The 12,886-nt window shown below is 34.2% G+C and overlaps 1 protein-coding gene across 1 annotated transcript in view; it reads right to left on the minus strand.

The window, feature by feature from the left end:
• Positions 1-3,952: 3,952 nt before the first annotated feature.
• SYT10 (synaptotagmin 10) overlaps positions 3,953-12,886 on the minus strand; it is a gene marked incomplete at both ends in the record, with an annotated part of 63,932 nt that continues 54,998 nt past the window's right edge. Inside the window, 3 exons of the mRNA XM_080812471.1 lie at positions 3,953-4,024; positions 6,792-6,921; positions 9,440-9,611. Coding sequence (XP_080668597.1) covers positions 3,953-4,024; positions 6,792-6,921; positions 9,440-9,611 — 374 coding nt within the window. The remainder of the gene's footprint in view (positions 4,025-6,791; positions 6,922-9,439; positions 9,612-12,886) is intronic.

Raw genomic sequence — 12,886 nt, forward strand, 5'->3', positions numbered from 1 at the left:
CCAATGCATCTTTTATTAAATTACCATTCACTCTAATTAACATAAAATTGAGTAAATACAGTAAAAGTCTTTTAATGAAATAGAAAATTCTTACCTTAAAGAGCATCACTAAGTAATACATTGGAAACAGAATTTTGATTAATCAGCTGTTTCCCATGTAAGATATAAACTCACTATTTTCTTTTAAAGAATGAGTCTTAGTAGGTTCAGATGAATCATATCCTGAGCCATGTCACTGAGGAACTATTAAAATTCTGTGTCATGAGTTTTTTAAAGCAGTATTAGAGGATTTACTTTCCACTAAAAGTTGAAGGTACAAAGGAGATTTCAATTTTGCCTTCATAATCTTTCTTTCCATGTGCTTTAAAGTCTGTGTTTATATAGATTTTCACTTTAAATTATTTTACTTTTCATGCTTTTGCATCATCTCTTACTGGCAGCAATACATTTTTAGCATAAAAGCTATAGAAGTTTAGATCAATTAAAGTATATCAGAACAGCCAGAGCTATTTCAAGAACAAGTTGTGAAGAAAACAGATCTCCACATTTTCTTTAGATTTAGTAGAGGTTGAAAGACTTTGACTCCTTATCAACAATATTTTGTTGTTGTTGTTGTTTTGTTTCAGTTATCAAGTAATTAAATTGCCTGGTAATAATCAAAACTAAGGTGGCAAGAAATAATCAGATGGAACTGCCTTCCATGAAAATATATCTACTTAGATAACATCAAGTACTATTTTAAAGAGGTATAGAAATGACTATGTGTTCAAAGTTGAGATTTTGTGTACCTTTATTATTAATAGCTTTTGGCTCTTTTGAGAACTCATTCTGAACTAAGTTATATTCTGTTTTATGAATAGCAAAAGTTGAGAAGGGAATGAAAGTTTGGCTTTTTCATTTTTTAAAGCAATTAATTTTTAAGTTAAAGTCTTATGAGATTGGCAGTTCTTTATTGAGTCTGCAAAATTTTAAAAAATAAACATTATAGGAGAATAAACACAGGTGGAAATGCCAATTAAATATCACAATCAAAGAGATTCAAATATATTTGCTTTTATCTAAAACCTGAGTCAGTATTGATCATTAGTGATCTCCCTGCAGTAACTAGAACACACACACACACTCCTCAAAACTGCATAATAAAGTGGATGCTTGGCTTTGCATTCCCATCTCTAGTTCCCCGGCATAGTCCTAAAGATATTTTTTATTGAACTGTGCCTATATTAATATCGTGAGATTTTGCATGTGAAACAAAGTACCAGAAACAGGGCTAGCCTAACAAAGAAAATTAAAACCGTCAAGAAACTTATTATTAAGAAACCACTGTTAAAAAAAAAAAAAGCATCCGTTCAGATTTTTCTGAGAAGATTGTACACTCCTCAGACATTAGCGTACTCTTCATTATTCAATTACCTCATTCCCCTGATTACTTAGTGAATCAGGTAAAATACACAAATAAATAAAAAGCCCAAAAAGAACATTAGTATTGTTACATAATGAATCAACACTTGCTCCCTTTCCAAGACTTCGGTTTGACCAGTCCCTGAATAGTCCCTGAAATTAGGTATTTATTATGTGAAATTAAAAACATTCCATCTTCAGGCACACACAGGAGGATATAGAATTGCATGGATGTGTCTGTGTAGTGTGAGGGTGTATTGTATTGAAAATGGTAGTATCCATGAAATACATGTATATTTCCATGAACTGTCCTCTGAAATGATCACACTTTATGGAGGAGGATACATACACCTCCCTCATGTATTGAATGAGATAGTTGTGGTTGTTCTCCTTAATCTCTCTCATAGGGTTAACAAATATTGGGTGTGATAAGTTTATTCTAAACCCTAGGAAACAGTTTTTAAAAATTACCTTAAAAACATATTTGTATTTTAATCCATAATCCCCACAGTAAAGTCTCCTGTTTGGCTGGTTGGTTGTGTTTTTTCATCACAAACATTGGCTTTTTCTCCATAGGAGGCAAAGAAAAGCAAGAGCTTCTAAGAATGCATTCAAAGTCCTTAAAATACGTTTTCAGATGAAAATAATTATTATGCTTGGGAAATATAGTTGCTAATTAATAGTAAACTGCAGCTATATATACTAATAAAACATCTGTCTGCAAAAATGTCATTTTATTAAGAGTATAACTTGTCTTCCCATTTGACAATTTTTATTTCCCAGTAAAACAATGAATTCCAAAATGGAAGTATCATCTTCAGTCATTCTGTCTATAGCAAATGGTTCTTTTAGGCTTCATAAGGTAAACAGATGTTTCAGATAGGTTCTTTCTATTATTTTCTATCAGCTAATGCTAGCTAGAAATACTTGTTTTTACTAGGATGATACAGGCATTCTTGAAAAATTTTACAGAATAGTGTTTGCTTTTAAAATATTAATGTGTAAAATATTTACATGTTAATTAACAGTAATGCAATCATATGACAGATGCCACAAACAAAATTTCACAGCTCTTAAAATTTTTTTTAATATTTAGAAATAAGATATTTTACTAAAGTCAAAATTTTATAACTGCTGATAAAATTTTCTCATTCTGATGACTATGTTTTTGTAGTCTAAGTACAGATTATCTTGTTGTTTTTTTTTTTTTTGGTTCTTTTAACCTCTTATCTAGGGATAATCTTGAAATATGCACTATCCACAGTATATATCTCAAAAATAAAATGGGGTCATTCAATATTGATATCTTCTGATAGGGCCCAGAAGTGAGACAATAAAAAGCTGACCTGATTTAAATGAAAGTCCTGTCATGTAAAAACATTTGCATAGTTTTTACAACTCCTGGCCTGATCCTTGATCCTTTCATAAAAGGACTATGGGTCTGGACCTTTAGAATTATTTTTATTTTTATTAAATGTGGAAGTTATGTTATTTATGGTATACTTATATAATTTTCTGAAAAATAAGTCATCCCGTCTTTAGGAAATGCCCAATTCTAGTGACTAGTTTCTGATTGGGTTTTAAAGTCACCATTACTATTTACAAGCTAGTTGACAATGAGCACAAGCATTTATTGTACCTTTGGTGTCTGTTAGTATGTTCTATCAGAAATATAGGATCTATGTGATAGTTTCATGTCACAAAATATATATGTCACAGTACTTGAGAACCTTACAAACACTTAAAAAATGAACAATTTCTGATTCTATTCATTAGGAATACTAATGCTACATTAAGTATCAGTTAAATAGTTCAACAGATGTTTGAACTAACGTAACATTAAGACAGTATAAAATGGTAGCCCCAATGGTTCAACCTCCATTTTCCAGCTACTAAATATTACTTCTTAAATTTAATTCAAAATTGTTCTTTAAATTATAGCCTTGTTTATATGTTTTAAAGAATGAGCTTGAGAGACAGTTTTGAGTTTAGCAGAGCCAAACCTCACTAAGGACGTAATTTGCTGAGAATGAAAGAGTCTGTTATCAGATAAGTAACATGAATTTGGTTGCGCAAGGATTTAATGCTGTGTAAGTGAAGTTCAGAACTTCCATTAAAGTTTATATGGAACCTCTGCACAACTAGAGATTAACATTGTTGTAACAAAATCCAAAACCATACATATGTGACATGTGCTACTTGATACAATAGCAGCATAAGCTGTATTTAATTTAGGTAAGTACAGATTCTTTTAAAAGAACGTATTTCTTTACTTATGCAAAGAATTGCGACTTATGAAAACAATCTTTGTGCTAATAGGTATATGACATGAAATGCCTTATGCAAATAAGGAGTATCTGTATTCAAGTAAAATCTATCAAGATGTCCAAAGTTAATGAACAGCCAAAAAAAGTAAATGAAAAATCATATGTCAAGTTTGTCCATTATCAAGATATATTTTAAGTGAGGAAATCAAACCTTCCACTCTTTTTCTGATCTGATGAGCACAGGGTCCTTGTTCCTTATTATAATGGTCTTTATTCTGGAGGCATTATGGTGTGGAAGGTGGTTTGGGAGATGGACAGGATCCTTGACTATCAAAACTTGTTGCTCGGCCAGGTAACTGAAAAACAATAATTTCATAATGCGGAATCTAGTGCAAAAAAATAATACAGTGGGTAGTTGCTGCTACCTTTCAATAGTGCATATTGACCCATGAGATGCTAGTCTCCGAAGAGAAGATATACATAATTCCCCTTGCCCCCTAGAACTCACCTACTTGGGCAACATGATGGGGCACAGATATCTCATGGAGATGTAGGCAGAGTATGATACACAATGGCATGCAGAGCAACACTGTACACACAACTATTCATGACTGCAGACTCATTTCACATTTATGATAGGCTTTTAGTTCTTACTGTCAAATAAAATGGTTTGCGGTAGTGGGGGTGACTGCTAGGTAAGAGCAAGAAGGCTCAAGGCACAAGAGACTGCATTGCACTTGTTCTAAGGCGGGAGATGATTTTTATAGGGGCAACTAATGAGACCAGAGGGACTGACTCTGGCTAATGAGAGCCATGAGTGTTGAAGAATAGTTTCTCCTGGTCCTTAAATATTACATGTATTTAAAAAGTTCAATTACAATAGGATAAACTTTTGACTAGGTAGAAGTAACCCAATTTTCTAAATAATGTTTTAGTCTCTGCCCCACCAACTTACCCAGTTTTCAAATAATTGTTCCTTTCTCATTTTAATCCCTTCTCTGGCAATAAAACATATAATTATACACTCACCACTTTCCCAAAATGCAAAATCCAGCCAGTTCTTAGGTCTCTAGTCCATATGTTCTGTTTGACCAATGAAAGTAGGTGCAGGAGTTGGAAAAAAGGAGCTACTTGCTGGAGAAAGTACATTTACATAGTCTTTTAGTCCCATTTGTCCTCTGATACTCAGCTGCTAGAAAAATATCTGGGATCTTCTTCTGATGCCCATATTGTAGCGTGTTCTTCCTGTGTATCCTACAATGACTGAAAAGTGTTCACATGTCCTGAGACACAAACACATGCCTATTCCAGAGCTTCCCTTCACCAAATAAATGTATAGCTGCTTATGAAACAGTCATAAGTAATTATAATATACCTTGTACCAGCCCTGTCTTTTCATTAATGGAAAGTTCTTGCTCACATTGTTTCTTTTCTCCTTACATAATTCCTGTGAAGTCTGTAGGGGCATGCTTTTCTATTTTCATTTAATATGGAGCAATGCAGCTGTAGACAGAACAAGTGATCTGCTCAGGATTAGACAGCCAGGGGAGTAAGGATTAGATCCCACATCACTTTTCAATGTGGTTCTCTGCCCAACAAACTTTACTCTCATGTCTAGAATCTTAGAATTAATATTCGCTTTTCCGACTTTAAATGAAAGTAAGTTAAGAAGCAGGAAAAGGATAGTGATTGTATAATGAGAAGTAGCATACACTTTATACTTTAGACAATACACACTGTTGACATGAAACCCAGCTTCCCAAGATTTGCTGAATACCCTTGTTTGTACTTCTGATACACTCTAGGGGAAAGTGCTGTGTGAATGTGAATTTATGTTTGTGTTTGTGGGTCTTCTTTGATTTACATTAAATGAAGTGTGATAAAGATTCAGGACATTAATATATATGAGCAGATCTCTTATCCATAGAACAGCTTACCTCTGTTGCCTGAGCATGCAGTGTTCATACAGTGTTCATCAAAATTTCCCTATAATGTCCTGGGTAACAAAGCCAAGGTCACTTTTTGTGACTAAGCTGAAGAGAACCTGGGCCCACTGACATTTAGTTAATTACACTGTGCTGCCTCTCCCATTTAAGCCATTGCTTAATGCCAGAACAAGAAGCAGAACATGAACAGATAGCAGTGTATTTTTCACTTCCTACGTGGCTATTGTAGCTATGCTTTTAATCGAATTGCAGGAATCTCATCATCTACCCCACATCCTTTCGTCAACCTGCATTACCTCTCAGTCAGGTCACATAAAAGACTTACTTTGTGATGCCTCAAGAGTCTCCAGCAGTCATCTTTGGGAAAGGAAGTCATTCCATCTAGCAACACTTGGTGTATCAGTAGACTTGACAACTAACTTAAAAGCTAAAAATCCTGACAAACTGGTGTTGATACTTCTGATTAATACAACTATTAATAATAGTTGTAATCAGAGGTAACATTATGTCAAACTCTGTGCTAAGCACTTAAAATTTGGCATTTTATGTAGTTTTACTCTTCGAGTTTGCTACTGTTACACACTAACAGCAGAAGTGTAGAGAGGTTAAGGAACTTGCCCAAAGTTCTCCAATATGTAGTCACACAGCAGAGCCATGCTTTGAGTTCAGGTAATCTGATGTCTCAATATTTTAAAAATCTGTGAACACTTTTACTTACTGCCCTGAGTATTGGGAGATATTCCTGTCCCTTTCCATATAGGAGTCATATTAGAAAATAATACTTCTATTTAGGGATTCTAGGGAAGTTTAGGTGAGGTGGCTGTTTTCACAAATGAGAAGCAGCAAAATTCAGTTTCCAGGTTGTAAAAGATTTACTTGATTGCTCTATCACTCACTGATAGAAGTTTTCAGGCTATGTAAAGAAAATGACAGACTTGCAGTTTTTATGAGCTTACTATCCAAAGGAATATCAAACCCAGAAAATTTAGTAGTTTCTAAAATCCTACAAGGCACACAGAACTTTGAATATTGAATGAAAGATTATATGGGATGGAAGTATGAGCAATGTATAAAAAAATAGGTGAATATATAAAATGACAGACGCATGGTAGCAGATAAATAATGTTTAAGCTGAAGAAATAAAAAAGAGAGTAGATGCCAGGGAACCACAGCATACCTCCAGCAAGGGGTGCCAGTGTGTTATTGGTTTTCGATGATAGGCCAGCATTTCATTCCAGTGGTCTCGCCCAAGACCTTCAGCATCCAGTCCTGTTCTACACACGCCTATGACTTCATTGTGTCCTACCCTATGGTTTGGAGAATATCACACTTTCATTCCAACATTCAAAAATAAATGGAGTCTTGCATATCTTAGCAGAATTTTAAACATGATTTAAACACTAGATTTTATGATAGGTTCTAAATGATTCTGCAGATTAAACTACTTTAGGTCAAATTAAAAATCTTAAGTAAACAAAATTTCCTACACAGGATTGGCATTCAAATATGGATTTGTAAAAGGAGCACACACAAACCATTTTGGTTCTCTGTAACTTGAGCACATTTTACAATAAAATAGAATGACAAATGCCGGCTGCTTCTTACCTATATTGTTGAATTTCCTTTTTAAAAGCAGTACTATTAACTTTAAGTGCTATACATCAGATTTTTTTTTTCCACAAGGCTTCATGTCTTATAACAATGCTTTGATTTCTTACCAAGAGCTCAGTACCCACTTTCTTGCATAAATGACCATATTTAATTGACTATCCATGGTAGGTCAGCATGTGTCATTGCTTGTACTACAATTAAACAGGGCAGGCTATCTTCAGCACTATGAATTTGATTTACTACTGCAGAGTACCGGAGTGTAGTACACAACATTCCTATTTTCTACTCCTGTTTTCACAGCAACAAATCAAAATAACAATGATACTAAATATTTTTGAGAGCTTATTATGAGCCATATACTTATAAGTAATGTAAATGTTCTGAGTCACTTAATTCTCACACTATGATCGTGAGTATCATTATCATCATCTCATTTTATGGAAAAAGAAACTAAATACCCAGAAGTTAAGGGACCCGGTAGTACACAGTAAGAGACAGAGGCAGGATCTGAATCCAGACAGTTGACTCAAGTGTGCATGTGATAAGTTGCTTCTCAAGAGTGGAATGTAATTTAAAGATATTTCTATAGGGTTCTTTAAAAAATTTTATTTTTATTTTTATTTTTTATTTTTTTATAAACATATAATGTATTTTTAGCCCCAGGGGTACAGGTCTGTGAATCGCCAGGTTTACACAGTTCGTAGCATTCACCACAGCACCCACCCCCCCCGCAATGTCCATAATATAGGGTTCTTTTGATAGACATCACTAAGGAGACTTTTGAGATGATCTTAGGACATTTCTTTATTTTCTTCCTGTCATTGATGTAGATTTGAATGTTAACTATCATGTTTCTTCCATATGAAGTTTCCCAAACAAGCATATTTTTAGGAATAATTTTTTAAATCTTTCTCTTCTATATATTGTCAAGATCTATTTCCCTAAAATTGTCTGCATGACTAATACTTTGTTTTATCTACCTGCAATCACTGTGAAAAGCAACAGGAATAATTTTTTGGAAAGTAGAACAGGGGTTTCTGATGAAAACACTGTGACAATTTTTGAGTTTTTTGACTAATTCAAGACTTTTCTCTCTCTAAATAGTGACAGCTCTTTTTTCCCCTAAAGTGTGATATAAACTAATTGCAAATAGATGGTAAAAATCATTTTACTTTTTAGTGCTTCATTTGCTAACTCTGAGCCAGAGGATATCATATTAATTTCTCTAGCTTATAGGGTCCTGTTACTACTATTTTCATGATACTATAAAATGGAGCACTCCTTTTGAGTACATTAGAACAAAATAAACATAACAGGACACTGTCTATATGCTAATTTTGTAGGTTAAACATGTAGTATTCCTTTCCAAAAGGTTTATAAATATGAAAAGCAAAACAATACGAAGAAGTATATAGCAAGGGCCAAATAAGAGATATGAACCTTTAGTGGGACATGAGTTCAGAGGAAGAAGAGGTTGGGATGCTGAGAAAGACACAGAAGGGGTGACTTGAGCAGAAGCCTGGGTGGAATGAGATACACAGAGCAGGATGACATTTCAGACAAAGCAAGTGTGTGAGAGCAAAGCTGGAGCTGAAGCAGGAAGAAAGAGCAGAGCTGCACTTGGGAGTTTGTAATTTATTTTATGAAAGAATTGACTTAAAAATTGAGCTGAAAGAATAACCCACAAAGCACATTTTAAGATTGATGTGAAAGCGTCAAGGCTGTGTCCCTATGGCCATTATTCACCTTCCACTCTTAATACTCACTGTTAATGGCTCTGTATTAGGCTAATGTTTTACAAATGGGAAAAGTGAATCCCAAAGAGATCACAAAAACTTGCCCTTTCACACAGCCAGTTAATGATAGAGCTAGGGTAAGGATATGCATATTCCAGCCTAGTTGGGAAAACAGACTCCATTGATGTAATTTCTGTTGTTACTGTAAAGAGATGTCACAGTAGTGCTTTCTGTAATGGATTCCATATGACTTCTGGATGACTCTTTCACCAGCCCCTGGTGTCCTGTCCTTCAACTTAAGAATGACTTCTTATGGAAAAGAAAAAAAGAAATATTATAACATGGGAAAAATGAATTTTGAATGAATAATTTTTTCCTCTTCCATTTCAAATTGAAACTGTTGGAGCAGTAAGTAACCTGGAAAGTTGAATTTGCTCTGCATATGCCTCTTCAGTGAGTGAGAAATACGTGTACGTACCTATCATAATCCATGACCGCGATGGAGAGGCTGACCTGGTCCACATTCTCCGGAGGGATATCAAAAATAATGGCCTCATTGTACACAGGGTTTAGAGTATTTTTCTTTGTAGTTGTTTTCCTCTTTTTTAGTCTTCGACCCTCACACATCAGAGACACTTTGACATAAGGATCTAAGGATGGTAAGGTAATTTCATTAAAACGAAGGTAGTAGTACAAAGTATAAATAAAACTGTAGTTAACTGTTACTAAATAAGAAAAATGGCATATTAAGCCTTTTAGTATTATCAGTTTTAAATTCAAATGACTCATTTAGAGTCAATAGACCAACACTTTCTTTTCAATGTAAGAATTTATCTTGAATGAGCCAAAAAATCATTAACTTTATCTGTTTTTAATACAACAGAGAAAACCTACTCATCTATCAAGAGCCAGTCCAGAACTATAATATGTCTTCTAGTCACAGCTATTTGAGGACACATTTTGTTAAAAGTGATTTCTAGGGCACCTGGGTGGCTCAGTCGCTAACCATCTGCATTCGGCTCAGGTCATGATTCCAGGGTTCTGGGATCTAGCCCTGCAGGAGCTACCATTCAGTGGGAAGCCTGCTTCTCCCTCCCCCACTCTCCCTGCTTGTGGTCCCTCTCTTTATGTCTCTGTCTGTCAAATAAATAAATAAAATCTTAAAAAAAGAAAAAGTGATTTCTAGGGAATATAATCCTAACAAGTAAGTATAATTGCCTTAATTATAAATTATACATTTATAATTATAAATTATAAATGTATAATTATAAATTATAATATATAATTATAAATTATAATTTATAATTATATATAAGTTATATATATATAATATATATATATAATATATATATAAGTTCATTTCCTTCAAAATGATTTAGATAAGACTACTAAAATTTGTGAAACAGTAACATTGTATCTAGTCATATGTGTGTGTGTGTGTGTGTGTGTGTGTGTGTGTGTGTATAAGCACAATGAGTAGAAGTTAGAATTTTCCTCAATTGTTGGAAAGGTGCTAAAATAAGAAGTTTCATTTTAGTGTCATAGTGTTGGTACTTGATAAGGGGCTCAGGCAGAAGAAATAAATGATCACTACAAATATATTAAATATATTGTGTTTAATTGTATACAATAGTATACAATAAAAAAGATATCATTTGGTTTAAAGATGTTCTCAAGGAAGGTTCTTGAGATGACATTGTCTAAATGATGCTGACTTAAAAGGGAAAAAAATAGTGGGGGTATATTTTTATGGGCCAAAGGGGTCAAATAAATGTTAACAAGTTCTGCCCCCAGTTGACTGATCTCTGTTTTTACTTCTCCCACCTTGAGTAGGAAAACTGTTACAGTATTACAGAAAATTATGCAGTATGATATGAACGTTTCTATAAAAGCCTTACTTTTGTACCTGTTTACAAGAAGGAGGCATGGCTTTGAGAATGGGTGTCGGCATTGGAATGAGGATGCTAGTTGGTTAATCAGTATCTGCTCTATGTTTATTTATTTTTCCCCCTTTATTCTGGTGGCCCTCCAACAGTAGCACCACTACATCTTTCTCCATCTTTTCACCAATGACGTAGTAAATCTCATTCCCTTGGAATAAGCCCAAATCATGACAGTATAAATTTACTTGAATTTATGTCTTTTAGGCACTAGAATAATGTATCTGTGTATTTCATAAGCATTTTCATCAAGAAGCAAAAATATATTTTCTGTGTAGAAATAGGATATGTAAAGGAAGACAAAGTTAAATGGCAATGTTCAATGGCCGTTTGCCATTTACTTCTCAATTTTTTAATAATAGGAAATATGTTCCAAGGAAGAAATTCACTTCTGTGATACTCTTTTCTGTATGAGGCCCCAGGCCTAGATCTCTCATTAACAATGGGAATAGGGCATGCTTTATCCTCTGGCACCCCCATCATGACATTTCTCCACTAGTGACAAGGATAATTTACTGGTTCCTTAGTTGATTCACAAACCTCTTGAAAACCTCTTGTAAGAATTAATGAGGTGGTGTTCTCAGAGCATGCACTCCTCCGATGAAAACTTCATATAAACAAAAAGTACTCTTGTACTTAATTACTGCTTGATGCTGTCTGCATGTCTCAAAATTTGATCTCTTTTGATATATGGTGGAAAGAGTAGGATAAACAATAATTTGCAGGGTACACTGTTTAAATTCTTCAACATTTACTGACCCAAGACTTTTTCACCAAAATAAATGTGGAATTTACTTTCTTCCTACCTTTAACTATCAATGATGTATTGCAAATTTTTAAAAAGTGAAAAAATTATTCACAGAATAGTTCAAAAGTGAAGATAATTGAGAACAACCTATAATGAGAAGGCTCCCTCCCATCTGTTCCCATACCTCTCTCTCCACCCCTTAGTTTTCCTGTGTAACTCTGGTATTTCTTTTTGCAAATATTAACAACATAAATATATACTGTAACACTCCCCATTCTTACACAGAAAGGCACATGATACCCATATTTATTTTTGTACCTCACTTTTTAAAAATTTACTTAGCATATCCGGAGCTCTTTCTACACTAGAACTTAGAGTTCCCTTGTGCTCTTTGTAATGCAAATTTAGTTTATTTCTTTGTTCTGAAGAACCACAGTTATAGATTCCTTCCCCATGTCATCCTTTCCTGTGTCTCCATTACCATTTCTTATTTGTTTAATTCGACAAAAGCTTACTGACTTCCCTCCTCTATCCTCATCATTTTTTCTTCTACAGAGCTGTGCCAGAGTTCACATAATGAAGCTAATACATAACCCTCCAGACTGTAGTGATATAAAGGAAAAGGTAAAGGAGCATGATGAGGCTCTTTACCTTTTTATCAAAATTAGCACAGAAAGAGAAATTTCCTCCAAGAACATCTTTAAGAAACTTCAACATTCCTTTACTTTATAATTTCTTTCAGTCCCTACACTTGCCCAAATTTTTATTTTGAAAGGTGGTAAGAATGCAAATGCAAATGATGGTCTTGGAAACTTGTTATTTCTCTGCAGATCAGGTAAGGGAGATAAAGTCAGTCTACATGTGTTTTCATACTTGTAGGGTAATGCAGGCTTGAGATCAAGAATCTTCTTTTATAAGCAACTGACTAGTTAGAAGTAGGGCAGTAATTGGTAAATTATTAATTTTTGAGAACTAAGTCAGTAGAGAAAGAAAGAAAAATAAAAAACCAAATTTCATAGTCAATCTATTTGATAACATCTTCTAAAAATCTTTGTAATGATAATGTAAATACAAGAGGTGATTTGGAGTACTTTGTTTGACAATCTCTTTTTCCACTTGTATAATAATCCTCTATCGACAACTGAACTTAATAATTCAATAGCCATGGGGCGCCTGGGTGGCTCAGTGGGTTAAAGCCTCTGCCTTCGGCTCAGGTCACGATCCCAGGGTCCTGGGA

Source organism: Martes martes (assembly GCF_963455335.1).
Source record: "Martes martes genome assembly, chromosome: 8".
NCBI classification, from domain to species: Eukaryota; Metazoa; Chordata; class Mammalia; order Carnivora; family Mustelidae; genus Martes; species Martes martes.